The following is a 22,651-nucleotide window of genomic DNA, read 5'->3' as shown; positions in this document are numbered from 1 at the left end:
GGGACCCTCTCAAGCCGTGAACTCCTTTGAACTCCACTCGACTCGACTCTGCGGGAGTGCTGGCAGCCAACTGCCAAGTGCCAACTGCCCAAAAATGGCGTCCGACCGTCGATAATATCTCTGGCCGATGACGTCACATTGGCACACTCCTCAGCCAATAAAAGCCTCCCAACTCGCCGGCTCGCCCAGGTCACGCCCTCTGCGGCATCACTCCACTCTCCCGTCCCCAACCCCGCGGTCCTTGTGTTATAACACGTGCCAGGCGAGGTTTGTAGGCCTTGGAGGTGTAAACTGTGGCGGCCAATTGTGGCGGTGTTTTTGGCCTGGTTTCCTGTCCGTTTGTTCCGAAGTCATTGTCAGGGAAAGGAATTATTTAATGTTGCGCTAAGGACCTAACTAATGTTTATGTGGTTTGCAGTGCCATAATGGACAAAGGTTTGACTACTAGGTGAGACTCACAGGGGCGTTACCTTTAATCCCTCACTACTTAACACTCGAATCTCCAGGTAGATCCACAATCATACATCTTACCCCGACAAACGCCTAAACATCAAGAACTTATTACATGTAGAGTCCCTGTCACGACAGTCGAATACCTACCTATACAGATCTACCTAGCTCTAGATGTTGCTCTACCAAATTCATAACAATACTGTTTCAATTTTGATGATTTGCGTGTGATATGATTCAACGGATGTTTATATGAATCATAAAAATAAAAAAAACCCATCAATTTCTGATATTTTGCCTTTTCATTTGGGCTTCCCAATTGAAGCCCCGCCCATAGGGCGGGTACCGTTGCTAGTTCTAGAAATGTGGCATTGCCCATTTCCTGTCTACTTGTTGGATTGTTTCTGTAAGCTTCTTTGCATTAATATCGAGCGATCTACGAACATAATTATTACTTTTTTCCGGCTCCTTTCATCTGATTTGGGTGATGAAAGATGCGTTGAGTGCAGGCTTCCACTCATAGCAAACATAAGTGGATGATTCCACTTGTAAATGAAGTGCTTCTTAAATCGGATTAGTCCTTTTCTTTTTTACATGTGAAGAAATTTGAAACCTTTTTTTTCTTCTACATTACCGATGTAATTGGCAGACTTCTTACTCATTCATGGATTATTGCTCACCTTCAGTTGGAAATTTGTGTTTCAGTTTTTAATGATTGGATTATATGCGGGTGTGCCTATTTGCCTATTTTAAACATTTATTATTTTGAATCTTGTTTAATCATCCGGGCTTTTAAGTGCAAATTTGATGGAGGAAAGTCACAAAGTATATTTTACATTTCATCCTCTTCTGCTTTTGTTCTATGACTAATACACCCAGTCATTCCAAGCAAATCCAGCATCTGAAGATGATGCTGAATTCTGGCAGCAATTCTCTCGCAAAAAGGCGGTTACGTTACAAATTTTTGTTTTCTTGGCCACTTCTCATTGCAGGGCTGTGATGCATCAAGAAAACTTCCATCCACTGCTCGGCTCTGACGCTTAAGCGGCAGAAGAGCCGCAAGACAATGGGAGACGTGCCCAACGACAAATACAACCAATGTTCTGCACTCTTTGACAACTTCGTACATGCGACAACTTGCAAAGGGACCCTGCGTGCCTTTCATGAGTTGTGTGATCGCATAGGCCTTCAGCCTAGCGAGTTTCGGACTTTCTATCCAAAGCTTAAGTCTAAGCTAAGTTATTGGCGTGCCAAGAGCCTGTGGAGCAAGATAGACAAACGTGCAGGGCACAAGGATTACAAGAAGGGCAAGGTCTGCATCAACACTAAGGTGAGACACCCTGGCATGCATGGTAAACTCCTCCTTGTCTGCCTTTTTCTATATGGCTATTAGCCGTCTTTGTTTTACTTCCTTAGATAGTGCTGGTATCTTGTATTTATAAGATTTGATTTAAAATGGGGGTGGCTGTGGAAGATTGCTCCAAAATAACTTTAAGTGATTTATCTTCCGCAATGTTTTAAAGCATTCCAATAAGCTACATGAATTACTTTGAAAGCATTAATGAATGATTGATGTGAATTTATGTGAATGGGGATTTATTTGTTTTAAATGCAAAATGGTGATCTGTGCTTGTGATATTTTTTTTTTTTGCCACAAATCACGTTCACCCATGCCAGCCTCTGTGTAATACTGTATGTGATTTATCGCTTTCACGAACTCAACTATTCCCCCCTTTTTAAAAGTCATCTTGTGTGCAGAAACCTTGCCAGTGCAGATAAATAACTTAATTATTTTTAAAAAAAATTATAAATAAACTGATGCCCACTCTACATTGTTTCACACAACACTATAGTTTGTCATTGCGTTGGCTGAATTGACTGTCTTACAGAGAGCAACGATGTGCTTGCGGTGATAGGAATGGGAATTGGACAAAAGCAACTGCAGCTGCTGAACTCTCTTAACATATGTACTTTCTTGTTATTTATCGAAAACATTCCATGACATGTTTGTTGTCTTTTATTTTTAGTACAACTTTTGGGATGTTTTCGATTATTTGATACACGCTCTCTCGCTAAGCATATGTCCTATTGGCTGATTTATCTGTCTGTCCTTCACTGTTCCTCCGACTGAGTAGCAGTGCCATCCCTTATTTCTTTCCACACTGCACACTGTCCTAAATAAGTATCACTTGCAACATTCTGGTGACCTTTTTTCGGTAAACATTGGTGTTGATGATAATAAGAAAGAATATGCTTTGCAATAACATGTCCCCTACTGGTCCCAATGAATGAGTGTTCTTGTTCCATGCAAAAAGTACATAACTCTGTCAAAAATTGGCGAAACGCCCCAAAACTCAAAACTTGTTAAGTAACTTATAATAAAGCCATGCACCAAGTTTCAGTTGAATATGTCAAAGGGTAAGGGAAAAAAGTCCAGAAAACCACAGGTGGGACAGACGGGCTAACAGACAGACGGGGAGCAAACTTATAATCCCCTCCAGGTAGGGGACTAATAATACAAGGAACTTCAACACAGGAGGCCATTAGGCCCATCAGGCTTGTGCATTGGCTTGCCAACCTATGGGTGCTTATCCATGTGCTATTATTTTTTTAAATCCTAAGCGTCGAACAAAGAAGCAGCACATACCATTTAAAAAGTCTTTGGTATAAGCCAGCCGGGGTCGGGTTCAAACCGCCGACTTTGCAGACTCAGAGCAGATGCTTTAAACATTACGCCACCGAGTCTGCTGTTGTATAGATGTGACAATCTCTTACCAGGAAACGCTCATTATTTCAGACTCTTTTTCCAATGTCACTCCTTAAAACTTTACTCATCTCCCCATGCATTGCCATCAACTTCAAAGTCGTGGGGTGTTTATCCAGCTCTCCCATCTTTGCATTTGGTGGTAGACATTAAAGGCCTCACACACAGTGTCTTGTGAAAAAGACAGAAATGCATGGTTCAGTAGCGTGGGCAAATGTCAAATTCCTGTTCGAATATAGTATATATGGAAAAGGGAGCGGGGCAGCGTGAGAGGGCGAGGCACGGAATCGGTGTTATGTCCACACCCTCAGAAATGATGCAAGCCAGCAGATAGTTGCTTCTGCACACATGATCATAATCTTCAAACTCCTTTTGTTCTCTTTTATTATTATTGGCTGAATTGTGTCAAACTCCTTTTGTTCTCTTTTATTATTATTGGCTGAATTGTGTCAAACTCCTTTACGTGCTTGGATTTCAGAGACTCAATAAGCTGATATGTTATTTTTTTTACTTCAATGTTTGCATGTTTTTTTCAATGCTTTTTCTGTCAATTATATATATATATATTTTAAAAGTTGGTTTATGGGAACTTCAAAATTATTCTCATTCTGAGATTCTTCATTTATCTTCTCTTTGGCACATATTTAATCTAAATGCCAAGGCGCCGGAGGCATTATGTTTTTGTGTTGCCAGTTTGGTTGGTTGTCCGTCCGTGATAGGTTTTCATTACCGTGATAACTCGAGGAATGGCTGAAGGGATCCAAGTCAAACTTGGAACAGGTATGTATAATGAGGTAAAGATGAACTGATTAGATGTTGGGGTCACGAGGTTAAAGGCCAGAGGTTATGTTAGGTAAAAATTCTGTTACCATGATAACTTCGGAACCAGTGATGGTATGTTGATCAAAGTTGGTGCAAGTATTATTATGATGCAAAGATGAATGGATTCCATTTTTGGGTCAATAGGTCAAATGTCCAAGTCTGTAATAGGCTTATAACTTGAGAACGGCTGAAGGGATCTACGTCAAACTTGGTAGAAGTATGTATAATGATGTAAAGATGAACTGATTAAATTTTGTGGTTAAGAGGTCAAAGGTCAGAGGTCATGTTAAGTAAAATTACGTTACCAGGCCAACTGGTGAACCAGTGATGGGGTTTTGACCAAACTTGGTATAAGTATATATTAAAATACAAAGATGAACCAATTCGATTTCTGCATCAAGGTCAAAGCTCAGTTTCTATAATAGGTTTTTGTTACTGTGATAACTTAATAATTGCTGAAGGGAACCAAGTCAAACTTGGTACAGGTATGTATAATGAGGTAAAGATGAACTGATTAGATGTTGGGGTCATGAGGTTAAAGGCCAGAGGTTATGTTAGGTAAAAATTATGTTACTGCACTAAATTGTGAACCACTGATGAGATTTGGACCAAACTTAGTACAAGCATATATTATGAGGAAAAATGAACTGATTAGATTTCGGCATCAAAGGTTAGAGGTTATCTTGGGTACAAATGTGATACTTGCAGCTGAACAGCTTTAAATCAAACTAGGTGCAAGTACATGTAAAATGACCAAAGCGACGGTTAAAAGGATTTTTGCCGATAGACGTCACGGGCATTGTCAAGATAGGCCTCAGCGATTTGAGGCAGTGGTCTGCCGTCTATACACCGCCCAAATAACTGTGGCATTCTCTCAAGCAGGACCTTTACCGACGAGGTTATGCAGGTCCTTGTGATTACTTCTGACTATTTTCTCTTAGACTCGACCAGGGACCATACGTACCTATGTCTTTGTCCAAGGACTTCCGGGAATCTTGCCACATTGTGAAAGAAAACATCTATCATTATTTACTTTTAACAGTGTATATATGCATCAGGAATATTATTGGATTCCGGTCATTTAATGGCAAAATTAGCCTGCTCATAGTCACTTGTGAGTTGCAATGCAATGGGGTTTCTGCATATCTCTCAGGATTGTGAGTTGGACACTGGACAGGCGACCATGACTTGTTTCTGTGAAGTCGGTTATAGCATGATATGGGGAGGGGAAAAGCGTTCAGTATTTTGCTGTTTCGATATGTGAATACTCGTTTGCTTTGATGAGTGGGAGGAGGGTGAGGGTGAGGGTGAGGGGAAGGTTTTGGAAGATTAAGCAATTTTATATTGATTCTCTCCCACTCCCACCCCATCCCACCTCGAGTACATCTCCTCCAGTTGTACTCGAGGTGGGGTGGGGTGGGGTGGGAGTGGGAGAGGTGCACGAGAAGGTTTTGGAAGATGAAGCGATTTTATATTCCCCGGAGTTAGAGAGATAGGGCTGCAGATTGAGCATGAAAATGAGGGTGAAGTGGCAACTAGCTTCCTTCCAGCTAATTTTGATATTTTTTATAAAGTATGGGACCTGACTACTTCACACACCAAAAATACGCAGAATCCCCTTGGGGGAACATGTTCAAGTGACGTCATCAAGATGGCCTCCATTTTTATTAAGTTTTTGTATTTTATTTTTTACATTGAGGTTCCCTGTGTCCTGATCTGTAATAAAATGATACGAGCATCTGATTTAAATATTTCTATTTAATAATATTAATATTTAATAATATTTAAAAATAATATTAATAATTATATTTAATAATATTTAAAATAATATTTAAAATAATATTTAAATAATAAATTTATTTAAATGCAATGCATTTAAATTAATTTAATAATTTAATTTAGATATTTAAATAATATTTAAATTAAACGCAGCTGATGCATTAATATCAATTTCTTGGGTATTAGGGTATTCAGTTGTTGGTTGTAATTTTTCTATGTCTCTGCGAATAATACTAACTGCACGGTGAAGTATTTGGGAATCATTTTTGTATTCAGAACCATTGTTGTGAGCACATTCTCACGAACTTCTGCTGGCTTCATATTCGCTGCTGTAAGTTTTATTCCTTTCTTTTTATTCTCTGGTTCTCCACAAATGAAAGTGTTCATCCCAGGAAAAGGCTGATGTTTTTTCTCTCGACAGTAAAACTACTATATAAACGGTTAGGTACCACGTCAGCACCTGTACACAATGCCAAACTTTACAATTTTGGCAGCCATTTTGATGACGTCATTTAAGCATGTTTCCCCAGAGGTATTCTGGGTATTTTTGGTTTGTGAACTTGTCAAGGCCCCTACTTTATAAAAATACCAAAAGTAGCTGGTAGGAAGCTGGTTGCCAGTTCCGCCATTTTTAAGGCACTTCTTGACAATAATCTGCAGCCCGAGAAGGGGGAACACGCAAATTATTTATGTAAATGTGCATCATATAGTGCTACTCCTGGTGTGAGTGGGGGTATTCCAAGTCGTATTAAAATATGCCAATTCTCTGTATGGAAACTATAGTTTCGAAGTGGGGGAATTGTTGTACTGCTTGTGTGCTTGTTTGTTTGCTTGTTTGTGTGTTTGTGTGCAACCCTGGTGTTGGGCTAGCGGCTAGGGTGCCGGCTTAGGATCCTAGGATCCTGGGTTCGAATCCCGGTCGATCGCTGAATTAACGCCAGGGGGGTTGACTCAGCCTGTCATCCTTCCGAGGTCGGCTAATTGAGTACCAGTTCACTGGTAATTCCCTGTTTGTCGTTAAAGGCAGCAAAAAGGGTTGGCGTCAGGAAGGGCATCCGGCCGTAAAACATTGCTTCAAAAAGGGGACCAAAAAACAACAACAACCATGGTTCCCGAAAAAGGCCAACCCCCGCTTTGCGGGGAAAGATGGCCTCTAAAGGTGGTTGTTTTTTTGTGTGCTTGTTTGACTTGTGTGCACTCTTAAACGCTGGATTGGATAACTTGTAAATTGGTGGTTGGATTTGAGGTGTGCATAGGAAGATTTTCAGCAGTTAGAAAAAAAAAAATCATATTCTGAAAGTGGGAACATTAGGAGAATGAACTGCTGGAAAGAATAAGTTCACAATGGGTGGTTGTACTCACAGAATGCACAGGGAGAGAGGGGAGGGGGGGACATTACGGAATGATTTGTGGTCCTGGAATTCTCATAATCCCAAGAGTTCAAGGTGTGGAGAGTACCCAAATTATCTCTACATGAAAGTGAATAATAGAGAACCATCTGGTTTTACAAGTCATAAATCATAGAAGTGGAGGAATTAACCTGTGAAATAAGTGGGAGTGGGAAGGAAAGGTGTGTATGTGTGACATGGCAAAGCCTTCAATTGCGTGGATCATGAATTGATGTGGATTATGCTGAAAGTCATGGGGATGTCAGAGCACCTGATATGTCTGATATGACATATCACCATCTGATACGATATGAGCACCAGTCACCAGAACTGAACCCAATCAAGCATTTATGGGATATTCTGGAACGATGCCTGAGATGGTGGTTCCATCTCCATCAAACAGGTGTGAGTTCATCGACTTTCTCGTGGAAGAATGGTGCTGCATCCCTCCTCCAGAATTCCAGACGCTGGGGGACTTTAGACCATGGCACATACAGGCCGTACTGTCCACATGACTGTACATTGGTGTTTCCATTTTTTTTTTTCCACAGCATGTACACAAGAAGCATGGATGCTCAAACAGAAACTGTCATACTTTGGACATATAATGTGTGCAGAAAACGAAAGTCTGGAGAAGTCAACCATGCTGGGTAAGGATGAAGATGTGCTGTGCTGGATGGATGAGGTAAAGGCTGCAACCAAGCCATCTCTACCCGACCTTCGGGAAGCAGTGCAGGATGGGGATATTTGGAGAAATCTGATCGTGAATATCACCACAAGTCAGACACAACTTGATGGATATATGTATACAGTGTGTGTGTGTATATGTGTCTTTACAGAGCATTGGTGCTGCCAAAAAAGGTTTATTGGCAAGGTTATACTGGGTGGTTTCTGTTGCCTTCCCAGCAGTAGTTAGGGCAGGAATTTGTTGCAATTTTGCCGTGGTGCTGGCGATAGCTGCTGGCTTGTTTGACTTGGAATAGTTTCGCCTACTCTTCGTGAAGGATATCGTAGGATTTTTATCATCCACCAACTAATGCCGGTAGACGGAACACCCACTTTATCGCCCGACCGAGGGACCCACATTGATGACTTACCTTGCCTGGATGACAGTTTTTAGCTGGACTGAGATTCAAACCCGTGTGTGTGTGTGTGTGTGTGTGTGTGTGTGTGTGTGTGTGTGTGTGTGTGTGTGTGTGTGTGTGTGTGTGTGTGTGTGTGTGTTTGTGTGTGTGTGTTTGTGTGTGTGTGTCCATTTTGAGACACACTGATGCAATTTGGGCCCACGATCATGAAGGACTGAACTATCCCAACTTTAAATACATGAAGCTCAGTAGAGAGGAGGGTAATACAGTGACAGCGGGATTCATAGCTTTTGTCTGCATGACATTTAGAGACAAGAACTTGAGTTTGGACATCCTTCCTTATCTCAAGCAGGGTCTGTAGTGATGCTGTTTGAGTTGAGAGAGGGGATGGTGGGGTAGCACCAGCGATTGACTTGGCAAAGCACCACCATGGATTTGAGGAAGCAGGCTGTTTGGAGAGTACAGCCTTTCGATTATCAAGATGGTTTCTGGCCGAAGGATGGACACTTGCTTGTTGTGATCTTTATGGAGTGATCTAAAGTGGCCCTCATTCAGTTTACCCTTCCATCTTGAGAAATTGATTCCACAATATTGTTTTTCCAAAGAAGCATGTGGTGGACTTCTGTGTTGCTAACATTAATATAATATGAGTTCCCTTCCCAGAAGCTTCATCGGAAGAGGAGGCCATTAGGCCCAACAAGCATGAGCAGTGGTTGCCAACTTGTGATTGTTTGTTCTCGATGCTTTTTGAATGCTGTGTGAATCAAGGAAGCGACACATACCATTTCTACCATTTCTATAATATTTGGTATGACTCGGCCAGGGTCGGTTTGAACCGCCTATCTCCCAGGCTCGGAGCATACACTGTAACAATTGCACCCGAAAGTCTGGTATAAATAATATTGAGGGGTTTATGTTTCGTCGCCTTGCTACCAAAGGCTATAAGGCATTGCTCCGAGCATTGAATTTGATTTATCTACAGTGCATTCAGAAAGTATTCAGACCCCTTCACTTTTTTCACATTTTATGTTATGTTGCAGCCTTATGCTGAAATAGTTTAAATTCATTTTTTCCCTCATCAATCTACACTCAATACCCCACAATGACAAAGAGAAAACAGGATTATAGAAAGTTTTGAAAATTTATTAAAAAGAAAAAACTGAAATATCACATTGACATAAGTATTCATACCCTTTGCTATGACACTTGAAATTTAGCTCAGGTGCCTCGCATTTCTCTTGATCATCTTTGAGATGTTTCTACACATTGATTGGAGTCAACGTGTGGTAAATTCCATTGATTGGACATGATTTGGAAAGGTACACACCTGTCTATATAAGGTCTCACAGCTGACAATGCATATCAGAGCCAATTCCAAGCCATGAGGTCGAAGGAACTGCCTGCAGAGCTCAGAGACAGGATTGTGTCAAGGCACAGATTTGGGGAAGGCTACAAAAAAAATCTCTGCTGCATTGAGGTTTCCCAAGAGCACAGTGGCCTCTATATCTCTATAGTTCTTAAATGGAAGAAGTTTGGAACAACCAGGACTCTTCCTAGAGCTGGCCGCCCGGCCAAACTGAGCAATCGGGGGAGAAGGGACTTGGTAAGAGAGGTGACCAAGAACCCGATGGTCACTCTGGTTGAGCTCCAGCGATCCTGTGTGGAGATGGGAGAAACTTCGAGAAGGACAACCATCACTGCAACACTCCACCGATCTGGGCTTTATGGCAGAGTGGCCAGACGGAAGCCAAACAGTTCAATCCTGGTTTCATCAGACCACAGAATCTTGTTTTTCACAGTCTGAGAGTCCTTTAGGTGCTTTTTTTGCAAACTCCAAGCGGGCTTTCATGTGTCTTTCACTGAGGAGAGGCTTCATTTGAAATTCTTTTCGTGGCTATCGTGGCTTTTATTGAAATTCTAAAGATACTGTTTAGATCCCAATTGAAGCCCCACCCATAGGGCGGGTACCGTAGCTAGTATTTTAAATGAAAACTCGACCCCTCTGATTTCCTTGAGCTTGGGTGACCTTGAGCAAGGGTGACCTTGAGCTTCACCTTGGGCCTCGAGAGTTAAAAATTGGGCACAGTCTATTCCAGGGCAAGACAAATATGTGTGTAAAGTATGGCGATTCTATGTGCAACGATGTAGACGCAGTACTGCGCACAAACAGACAGAGAGACAGACAGACAGAGAGACAGAGAGACAGAGAGACAGAGAGACAGACAAACCAACCAACATGCTTGCCGGAATCTTTTCTGGCAAGTAACACACCAACCAACATGCTTGCCGGAATCTTTTCCGGCAAGTAACAAACAGACAGACAGAACCACAAACGCAACCGACCAACATACTTGAAAAATCTTCGATTTTGCAAGTAATAAATGGAAACACCTGGGTAAACAAGGGCCATCAAGTTTATTGAAAGCAATGGCTTCCACACAGGTGTGGCACGTGTTAATTAAGTAAATAACCTCCCCTCATGCTTAGTCATGTTTAGAAATGCTGCACAGGCCTGGTTTCCTCTAATTATGGCTGGTATAGCTGCAAGAGGAGACCACAGTGACTTTGAAAGAGGGGTGATTGTTGGGGCGTGTTTGGCAGGAGCATCAGTGACAGACAGTTCAACTTGTTGATATTTCATGAGTAACGGTTCAAAGGTGATGTCTGCATGGAAATCAGAGCGAAAGCCATCATCATCAAAGGGCAACAGTGGGCTTCCGCGCATACTCCAGTATCGTAATGTACGCATTAATTTGAAGTGCAAGGCAAAGCAGGCGAGCAACTGCAGATCAATTGAGTAAATTTCAACCTTGGGCTTGAGCAGCCAGTTTCATAAATGGCTGGGATAACATAGTCGGCTGGGTTTCAGTGCGCAAACAACCTGCCACAGCTGGCAATGCACGTTTGTGAGTCCAGTGGTGCAAAGAGCACAGGCGATGGACTACCGATCAGTGTAGAAATGTGTTATGGTCAGATGAATCGTCCTTCACCACCTTCTTGACAAAAGGACGAGTACACATGTGGTGCCAACCTAAAGAACTCTACAACCCTGAGTGATTGGTTCCACCAGTGAAGGGTTCTGGTGGGTCTGTAATGTTGTGGGGCACATTTTCCTGTCATGCTTTGGGTGCAGTCATTCCCTTATTGGCAAGGTCGATGCCAATCGCTACTTAATGATAGAGTGATCATCTTCACACCATGCTGCAGCATTTCTTTCCTGCCGGGGGGGGGGGGGGGGGGGGGTGTCTTCCAGGATGACAAAGCTCCCATCCACAGAGCGTGTTGGTCACCCAATGGTTTGTTGAGCATGACACTGATGTTATCCAAATGTGATGGCCTTCTCAATCCCCAGATCTGAACCCAATCAAGCATTTATGGGATACTCTGGAATGACACCTCAGAGAGCATTTTCGACCTCCAACAAACAGGTTTGAGTTGATTGAATTTCTTGTGGAATAATAGTGCCACTTTCCTTCTGCAGAATTCCAGATGGTGGTGGACTATATGCCATGGCACATACAGGCTGTACTGGCCAAACGTGGTGGTCCAACGCCCTATTAAATTATTTTACATTGGTGTTTCCATTTATTTTTGTCCATTTTTTTTGTCCTCTGTGTATTTATGTACATCTGAAAATCATAGGAAAAACAGGGCTGACCCAATCTCCACCAAATTCTCTATATGTGTTAGTAATACCCACGGTCAGGTCATGGGCACAAATTTAAGAAAACGTGTGGGGGGAGGCAACTTGCCAGTGCTCCCGAATGGGTTGTTTCTCGTTCCTACAAATTGCATTTGCCTGGGCTGTCTGCTGTTTCTTTTAACAGTATTTTGAATGCATTTATTTATGATCAAGGCATTGTGAGATACTTCACAGTCAGTTTAAGAGTATATCGTCATTTCACGAAAAAGGCAAATCGGTACAAATCATTGACAACCAAAGAGTACAAGTTTTCTTGCATTATCAGGGAAATACCCTTCGTGATTCTAGTTGTGCGTGTGCGTGTGCGTAACATATGTTGGAGTGTCAGTCAATTATCTGCAATTTTTATTTGTATGTTGTCTTGCTTACCTGTTACAATATTGGATAAGGTCTCATTTTTCCACATAATCGGCCTGCTTTTTGATGTACTTGGTCCAGCAGTGCACAAGCTTTTGTATACCATCAGCAAAAAGGTTATCGGCTGGGCGCAAAGTCACGTTTGGTTTCCATACTTTAGCAACCAATATGAGGGCGGGCGTTGTCATGCAGCAAATGAACACGTGATGACAGCCTTCATCTGCATTTTGTTTAAATCGCTGACTTCAGATTGTTACGTAGCATGTCACTATGCCTTGCACTGGATACCGTGGTTCTCCTTTCTTGATAATGTTGAAAGATTGACCTTATGAATCTCAGAACACTGTAAGCATAACATTACTAGCTGATGGCGAACGAACGACAGCACCCTGCCCACATAAAACAAACAATAGCACATTGCTCTTCCTTGCTGCAAGTCGAAAGTGGTAGGGCCACGTTTTTAGCATGCTTACAACTGAACAACTGAGTATGACGTTCCCAATCCCATAAAGCAGCGATCTCTACGCTTGGTGATTGCAGCACCATCAACGGTCAGCAGTGTATACAATTCTGGGAAAAAAACAAAAAAAAAACAAATTCGAATACCTTTTGACTTACCCTCGTGCGTGTGTTAGTATTGTTACATTTGTAGGGGGTAGCCAGTGATTACCTTAGAACCAGGTAGAATGTATAGATTAGTGTGCTCCGATTGTCATGAAGAAGAAAGAACCACCTCATGTAATAAGTAGGGATTTTGTATTAGACCGGACTGTCGGGTTAAGTTTGTATCTTCGTCCCCATTACGAGGAGTGGGGTATGTTAATTAGCTCGGGGATTATGGGTAATTATCCCTTGTACGTCGTTACCTCTAATTTATTTCGTATGTCCCTTTTGGTACCACACCATAGACACATAGCCAAGCCACGCAATCACCCACATTTAAACCCAATAATTAAAAAGCTAACCGGAAGTCATGCATTAAGCACTGCCGCTGACAACCCTGACTTTGGAAGCACGCGGGACGAAAGATCTCCGTTCACCCCCAGAAGGGCAGTGATTGGTCAGGGTTTTGATTGACGGGGAGGACTGGTAAGAAGCACACGCTGATGGGTGAAGCACGACAGATGACGTCAGAGCGACGTGTACAAAGTAGTTGGAGCGGCGGACATTTTTGGCCGCTTCTCGTTCTGGATGCTATTACGAACGGTCGTGGTTGCTCCTCTCCTCACCCTTCTCGGTTTTGGGTCTGGCAATAACGGTTGTGTGCTGGCATCTTCTCCTCGTTCCCCTGTTCGTCTGGCATCTGGGCATTGAGAGCGAACGTTCCCTCTTGCGCCTCTCATTCCAAAAGCATAGTGGACGGTTGTGCTTCGCTCTTTGCACGGGGAGGCTTCATCGCGAGCAGCCGTGTTCCGGCACTGGGCTGGTGTTCGTGAGGCGGAAGAGCCGTGGACGGAGAGCTGCAGTTTTCCCCCAAGCAAGAAGGACGAGCTGCATGATAACTCATGTTCGTTTCACGTGCGAGGCCCGGAGTGAGGAGATCCACAGGGAGGCCTGCTTCGCGCCAGCGAGCGCATTTCGCGCGCAAAGACGCCGCCAAGGCCTCAGATGATCTTTTGACGATTCTTGGCGAGACGCGCTGATCGATTGAGCTAAGTGCAATTAAAGCTACACATGTTTATTTTATATGTCATTGTATTTCCCTTTGTCTGTGTACTGGATCTGTGTGCGGGGACGTCCCATTTAGGATTTTATTTACCGGGCATTATTTTGTATTACCGGCATTTCTTTTAATAAAGCCGGTATTTTTGGACATTTTAATTTTGTGTTCATTTGAGTTATTTTTTGCAGGTTTGAGGACTACCGGTGGGATCCGTGAAGGTAAGGCTCTGGTACTCCCCCTCCCTCTCGCTTCCCCACCCGTATTATTCGCCATTTGAACTGAACACCTCGGAGTAACAGCTCGTTTGGTCATCCGTGCTACCTTAAGGTGTTCACCAAGGGTAGTAACGCGACAGTATATTGTCTTGTTCATGGGCTGGTTAACACCGCCCCTGAAAGAATTGACCGAAATGGGCTTTATCTCCGAGGCTCTGTTCAATTTACGGCGGTATATTACCCTCGTGCGCATGGGCTGGAGCAATCACAAGAACCATAAAGATTTTAATAAACCAAATGGGTTTATTCCTGAACAAATAAACAGGGAAAATGAATTCAATAATAACTACATCCAATGAAGTAAACAATGGTAAAATAAATCCGAACATTTAGACTGACTCACACTTAAATGATCACTTACAGACTCACGCCAAATTAACCTCAGCAAAATAAATCAGGAGGTGCTGTGGGAAGTGAGCCGTAGTTACCTTATCTATTCTTCTTGCTGTACTTCCCCTTAGATTCAAACAACAACTGAAAAATGTACAATTATATGTACAAAATTCTTCTCCCCTTGTCTCCTCGCTCTGATGTCCTGGGCAGGGAGAGAATGGCTCCAAAAACAAACAAGCAGGCCTACCTTATCAGACAATTTAACTTCCACAATTTACAATCCAATCTACTTGACCACGTCTCCCAGTGGATGCCACCTGCTCCAGCTTGTCAGCTGAGCCCAAATACCCAATTTCAAGGGCTACCTGCTCTCCACAGCACATATCAGGTCGCATGGGACCGAGTAGAACATTCCCACACTCATGCACAGCAACAACCACCACAACAATTGCATTTCCTGCAAGGCCATGGCTTCATTTATTAACACACTGCAGGTGTGGCCCTCAACTCAGCAGCAGGGAGGTCCTGCACAAACAAGATGGTGAGGACGCTTCAGGCTGTGGTACCCGCAGTCCCAAACACAAGTCAACGACTCATGACTTCTTGCCCCCCCCCCCCCCACCCCTTTTCAACGTCTCGGACCCTAACAGCCAAACAGCTCCTTTGCTCTATGTCCCGCTGAAGAGGGTCTTCACACACAGGCTGTCCTCCTGGCCTCAGGCACTCTTGGCCTCTCCTCCCCCAGGTCACCATGGGTCTCTATACTTAACAGGCCTACTTCTTCACATTGAGATTGGCTTGCTACTCGCACATGGATCATACTACTCTATACAGTTCTATCTCTTCTAAGGTAATCTCTAACCCCCCTAAGGTAATCTCTAACCCCCCTAAGGTAATCTCTAACCCCCCTAAGGTAATCTAAGGTAATCTCTAAAAATATATGTATATATATCTATATTATAATAGGCGTAGATGATTCTGTCTGTTGGACGTCTGTCCGGGGTGTGGCTTACTCGGTTTGCAGAGTAGCTCCACCCACTCCTCCTTCTCGAATAGCTTTGAGGCCTGTTTAGTTAGGCCCGTGCTGTCTTTCTCTCTCACAGAGATTTATTTCAATTCTAATTCGATATATCATTTCATTTTTCGCAGTTGCTAACATAGTTTTAGACTCGGTTGAAAAAAAACAGGAAGAAAATCCGATCCGATCCTTCGGATCTTGTCTCTCTCACGCCTTTATCTCCAATCTAACTCACCATCTGATTTCATTTTTATTGATGGTTTTAGACTCGGTGTCAGCAACGCGGGAAAACGCAGAGATATATTTTAAAAAATACACCATATCACTGCCCAACACCGCCCAACAGCCAACAAGTATCATAAACCGCCCAACATGACACAGACGGCAACATGTCGACATTATCGCTTTTTCTTTAAACCGAGTGAACCGAGCCGAACCGAATAAACCGAGTGAATTCACCGAGCGAATTTCATCCAATTCCACCGAGTTTCATGAAATTACCGAGAGATATTTCTTCGTTTTTATTTTATTAGTTACCAGCAGAAGTACCCAGCGTTGCCGGGCGGGGGAGGGGGGAAGGGCACGTACACTTTAAACATGTATATACATGTGGGATGTGGGATATATACATGTGGGACATGTGTACGTGTGTGTGTATATGTGTGTGTGTATGTGTATGTAGGCTAACCCCCGCTCTAGCAGGGAAAATGGCCTTAAAATGCATGTTGTTGTTGTGTGTGTGTGTGTGTGTGTGTGTGTGTGTGTGTGTGTGTGTGTGTGTGTGTGTGTGTGTGTGTGTGTGTGTGTGTGTGTGTGTGTGTGTGTGTGTGTGTGTGTGTGTGTGTGTGTGTGTGTGTGTGTGGAGATGTATATATGTGTATAATGTGCATATATGTGGATACATATGTGCATATATGTGGATACATATGTGCATATGTGTATATGTGTCTGTACGTGTGTGTGTGTGTGCATGTGTGTCGATGTACGTGTGTGTGTGTGTGTGTGTGTGTGTGTGTGTGTGTGTATGTATGTAAACATGGGCCGGTGTGTGTGTAAAGTGTGAGGAGGTATTGGAGAGGAAAATGCAGAGATATATATTTTTAAATCGCGCCATGATGATAAACGAAAATACACCGCCTAAAATAACAGTCGACATATATTTAAAATTCGTCACACACATCCATGCCCGTGGGATTCCCACGGGTGGGAATCCCACGGGCATGGATGTGTGTGACATTTCGACATATTGAGTTAGATGCTGCACCTGCACATTCAGTTATATAAAATGGTTACTGGCAATTGATCACATCCACAAATGATGTAATCCACACAATTTATGTACTTTACATAACGTTAATAGGAATACATGCCCGTGTAGATGGGAATGACATATAATTCACCGAAAACGTTGAAGCAACCACATAATATTAGTGATGTTTAACTCTGAGTGAGAATAGTTCTAAATTTTAAAAACTTTCTTCTGATATTTGTGATTTATTTCAAACAAACTGTATTGTTGAATGACGGTTGGATTGGGATATTATCAAACCCGCTATTGCCGGCATCTGTCCACTTCCGGATTCGCTACAGGTTCGTAATTCTCATCAAAATCTAAACAGTATTTGTCGAATTTCAATAAAAGCCATATCACTGTTCATATCAGTAAATATTATTCCATCGTGTTTGGAAAAACTGGAAAATTGGAAAAACAATATAGCCTATTTTACTCCCAGGGGTCCCAGGAATACCCACCCAAAATATCGTTGTGATCGGTTGAGGCGTTTTTGCGGTACCTTCGAACTGACAGACGGACATTTGGTGAATTAATAGTAAGATGGTGACCAACAAGATTTCACTGTCATGAATCTGGAAATCATATTCATGTTTTGATGGAGAATAGGTTAAGATGTAGAAAACGGAATGAGTACCTCTCTGTGCTAAGTTGCATAAAGCGTAAGTTGATTACATGTTGGGCGTAATGTGGAACTCCACACTGGCCATGTGGGGTATTGTAATGCCTATGCATAATTAATTTAAAACAGCTGTTACAGCGTTTGGTTTCGTTAAACTGTTCTCGACAACACAACTTGTTTTTCACCCAAATGGAATCCAGGTGTCTTTCAGGGTGACTTGCGTCCTACCAATTTCTGCTGAATATAGTTGATTGTGCTTATCAGAAAATGTTTACTTTTGAACAGTAAAAGCTTTGTCAACACTGCATTCAACATTCAACCCACAGCATTTAACCCCTGACTATCTCTTCTCCTTCTCCCTCCTTTTGCTTTAAATATTTCCCTATTGATTCTTGTCTTTTTGCAATTGTTGTTTTCATGTATTGTTATGCATTATGTTTGCCACTCTGTCAAAGCGCCTTTGGGCTTCATGAAAAGCGCTATACAAAATAAATGAATTATTATTATTATTATAATTATTATTTGGTACTTTACTGGGGGAGTTACCATGTGTTTTTTTTTTAAAGTGCCTTTTGTTGATGGATGTATAAGAATGGTGGAGACTTGTTCGTGTTACTATCAATACTCAATTTTCCTGCTCATTATTGATTTCTTTCCTTTAATGACAGTGGTAGCCTCATGGCAAAGACACTTTATTAGTATCATCCCAGACATTGTGTTTTCATATCTGGCCGAAAGCAGGAACCTAAGCTTTGCCCCGTGCACTTGCAAAATAATATTTGAATGCACTTTGTAGTTGACTCACTGGGCAGTGAATTGCTTTTAAAGGAAGGCACAATTTATTTTTGAGTGTGGATAGCGATTTCCAAAACCCCTTGAAAAAAGAGGAAATTATTACCTCCACCACCGAAGGTTATGTTTTCACCCCCGTCTGTCTGCTTGTTTGTCTGTTTGTCTGTGAACTGGATATGTCAAAAAGGTTGTGGACGGATTCGGCTGAAATTAAGTTGAGGGTTTTGGGTATGTGACAAGGACGAAATGATTCGATTTTGGTGAACATCCGGATCCAGATCCAACCTATCAGTGTGATACCAAAACGTAAATCGTTCAGTCTGGCGGAGATGTTCTTTCTACAGAGCGCCGTTCTAGTTTTAAAACGGTTGTTGTGTGGAAAGTAACTGAGATGAGTCCCTTGTCCAAATGGCACGCTATGTCTTCACACCTCTGTAACTGTGCACATTGGGAGGATAGGAAGAAATGCAAAGCACAGACTTTGCTGAACAATTCGGATACGAGGGAATATACACTATAATTAGCAGGAATTGTAACTCGGAGGATAGTTTTCTGTGCATTGTTATGCAGTGCTACAGGGATGCTGAAATTTGCCCCGTGAGTGTGCAGAGGTCCCTATAACGTGAAGCTATAATATAGGAATGTACATATATAATACAGCAATATGCAGGTGTGATTGGGTATCTTGTTTCAGGATAATTACCGTGTTGCTAGCAGGTTGTCTAATCAAAACCCAGCTGGCTGACTAATGATTTTCAGGGAGGAGGTAACCTGCCTGTTTCACAGGGTCTTCTGTACAAGTAATGCCATTCTACACATTGTGGTTGGCTCCTAATGGTCTCAGAGCTAGTTGGGATGGGCCCAAAATATGCACTACTTGTGCAGCAAAATATGCAGCAATGCTGCCCACATCTGCCAATCAATAAAAGCCCCCAAAAATTACATGAGCATTCTGTCTTCTTTTTTTGTTTAACTCATGTCTGTTATTCCTAAAATGGGATGGCCATAGCTGATTCATTCTTTCCGAAGTGGGACAGCCACAAAATTACTTGCAGGAGTGGATAGTACAGAAAAGACCTGGATTTGGTAAGAATTGTCTATTTAGTGCCAGTTGAAGTGCCAGTTGAAGTGCCAGTTGTGGAGGATCAAGGAGAGCATGCCACCTCCCAGCACAAGCTGATGGTGTTTGTTATACGCATGAAGAAAATGAGGGAGGTTGCGAGCGGGGGTCGGAAGATGAGGTGCATTTGGAAGATGGTGGGGGAAGTGCAGGGACAACGTCGTTATAGTGTACAAGGAAAGAAAGAGGGCCAGGTAAGAGTAGCTTAGTGAAGAAGCCAAAGGTTTTGAGGAGTGGAAAAAGTACATCGAGGCATTTAGGGGAATTGCAGAGGTTTTCTGTGGCATTGCATCAGGAAAGCGTACATCGTTGAGGGACACAAACCAGGTATGGTGGCTGCAGGAAGCAACATAGACAGTTGAGGAGATTAAAGTTTGGAAAAGGATAGAGAAGATAAAGGATAGTGGGGGGTTGGGGGGGGCAACTGGATGCAGGGTTGCTGCACATGAATGGGCAAAAGGAGAAAGCAGCATGGAGGGCGGCAGATATGAGAAGGAATTGTATGGAAAAATAGGTGTACAACAAGTTGGACGAGGATGATGGAAGGAAGATTATCTATAAATTGGCTCGTGGCAGATGAGGGCAGCAAGGATATGAAGGGGTGGGAGGGGTTGTGATTAATGATGGCAGCGAGAGGCTAGTGGCAAGGGGGGGGGGGGGGGGGGAGGGGCAGTATTGAAGGTATGGGAAGGATATGGAGCTGTTGGACCAGAGAGGAAGCAATGGCGAGCTGGAGCTTCCGTTTTATGTAAGGGGGAAAGTGGAATTGGTGGAGATCATGTAGGAGGAGGTGTGGACAGCATTGAAGAGGGTGAAGAAGGAAAGGGCGCCATGCATTGATGAGGGTGCATACAGAGATGCTTGTTATTGCGGGAGACGTTGGAGTCAGTTCGACGAAGAGGCTGTTGAATGTATCTATGAGAGTTGGATGAAACTGATTTGGATGAAATATTTTTATACCCATCCCCTGATCTGTGCCTTTCCACAACTTTATCCTGGAGGTCTTTTGAAAGCTCCATGGTGCTCATGGTTGAGTCTTTGTTGTGAAATGCACTACCTAGCAGAGGAAACCTACAGAAACAGCTGATTTTATTCTGAAATAATGAGAATCACTACAATTTAACACTGGTGGAGGCCAATTGACTTGGTGTGCGATTTTGAAGGTGATTGGTTACACCTGAACTAATTTGCAATTGCTGTTTATAAGGGAGGTGGACACTCATCCAACCAAGATATTCTAGTGTTGTATTTTTAATTAATTATCTGAAATTTGTAGAATTTGTTTTTCACTTGGAAGTTGTGGGTTACGATGGGTAAATAAAGGTGGAAAAAGTCTGATTTAATGCAATTTAATTCCAGGCTATAAGGCAAGAAAAGGTGAAAAATTTGAAAGGGGATGCAGACTTTCTATAGGCACTGGATATATATATATATATATATATATATAAATTATAAATTATATATATATATACAGACTTGGCATTTCATATGGAATTTTTTTTTTTTCTTGACGGGTTTACTGTCTGAACTCAGTATATCAATCTGGGGAGTTTCTTTTACCCTTCGGTGATGTCTTTGTTGAAAGAACCATGTCACTGATTGTCTTTCGCAGCAAGAAGTCAATAACAGGATTTTATCACAGGTGGCGTGACAAAATGTAAGGACAGGTACATTTGACGATTGGCTTCACAATCGGGTATATAAGGGTTGTTGCCTTCTGTATTAGTGGAAAACTGCTTCACGTCCACAAAAGTTATTGCCGCTTCCTCTGGAGATGGTCCGTCAACTTGACAATGCTGTTTGTCATGGAGTGGTGGCTTTACTTAATTCTGGCATGAAACAGCGTGCTATTGCTCGGCAGTATGGCATCACTCAAGGTCAGGTGTCAAAGATCCTGAAACGAAATGCTCAGAGGGGTGTCCCTCCAATACCGAGGCCAGGACGTCCACGCAGAACCACAAGGAGAGATGATCGCCAGCTGCACCGGTTAGTCTGCAATGGCCGTACCAAGTCAGCTAATCGGCTTAGGGCTGAGTGGCAGCAACTGACAAATGTGCCTGTATCCAGAAGGCTAGTCAACCAACGACTGGTTCAAGCAGGCTATTGTGCCAGGCGTCCCCTGAGAAAGCCACACCTGACCAGACAACACAGCCAGCGCCGATTGCAGTGGGCCAGAGAGCACCGTCAATGGCAGCCAGGACACTGGAATCACGTTTTCCTCTCGCTCTCGCTTCCTCTCGCTTCAGTGACGAGTCTAGATTTCTGGTCTATCGTCAAGATGGCCGCGTCCGAGTGCGCAGACAAGTACATGAAGCCCACAACGAAGATTGTATAGTGCCAAGAGTCCAAGCTGGAGGTGGTGGGGTGACCGTTTGGGCTGCTTTTCATGCAGGGGGCAAATCTGACCTGGTTGTTCTGAATGGAAACCTGAACCAGTTCAAGTACAGGGTCATTCTGGAAGAAGCATTGCTTCCATTAGCTCGTGCAGCCTTTCGAGGAAACTTTGTCTTCCAAGATGACAATGCACGGCCTCATCATGCTCGCATGATCCAACACTTTCTTGCTGACCGTGGTGTAGAGCATATGGAGTGGCCTGCCATGTCCCCGGATATGAATCCTATAGAGAACTTGTGGGCAGAATTAACGCGTCAAATCGACAACTCGGACCAGCAGCCTACATCTGTGCGTGAATTGCAGCAGACTATTGTCACTGCATGGCAAGCGATTCCTGTCCAAACCTTGGCAAATCTCGTGAACAGCATGCCTCGACGTGTACGTGCTCTCCTGAATGCTCGTGGGGGTTACACGAAGTACTGAACTGTAATTTTACTGTCCGTAATCCCAGTCATAATTTAGCATTTGTTTTTGTTGAAATTTTTTTTTGCTTTTGTGCAAAATAAAGAGATACTTCTGGAAAACGTACAGAAGTTTAACACAGTACTGTACGTGAATTGAGTTCGATATCAGTTTCCATCACTTTCAAGGACCAATTTATTTGTTTCGAAATGTCAAATGTGGTTTTTGTTTCTTTTAAAGTTCACATTAACAAAATCTAGAATAGTTTCAACATAATTCCAATGAACATTTGGTTCTAAGTCATCTTGAAAAGTAAGTTCACCCCCACCAAAAAAAAAAAATTCCATATTAAATGCCAAGTCTGTGTGTATGTGTATATACATACATATATAT

General features: G+C 42.7%; 1 protein-coding gene across 4 annotated transcripts in view; it reads left to right on the top strand.

Annotated features, from left to right (window-relative positions):
• LOC137415806 (F-actin-monooxygenase mical2-like) overlaps positions 1-22,651 on the top strand; it is an 88,012-nt gene that overhangs the window by 50,313 nt on the left and 15,048 nt on the right. For all 4 annotated transcript variants that reach the window (XM_078769037.1, XM_078769034.1, XM_078769035.1 and 1 more), the window contains one exon: positions 1,443-1,780. In XM_078769037.1, coding sequence (XP_078625163.1) covers positions 1,517-1,780 — 264 coding nt within the window. In that variant the 5' untranslated portion in view covers positions 1,443-1,516. The remainder of the gene's footprint in view (positions 1-1,442; positions 1,781-22,651) is intronic.

Source organism: Myxine glutinosa, unplaced genomic scaffold (assembly GCF_964187855.1).
Source record: "Myxine glutinosa unplaced genomic scaffold, kmMyxGlut1.1 SCAFFOLD_976, whole genome shotgun sequence".
Classification (NCBI taxonomy): domain Eukaryota; kingdom Metazoa; phylum Chordata; class Myxini; order Myxiniformes; family Myxinidae; genus Myxine; species Myxine glutinosa.
Note: the sequence above shows the minus strand (reverse complement) of the source record. Positions and strands in the feature narration are given on the sequence as shown.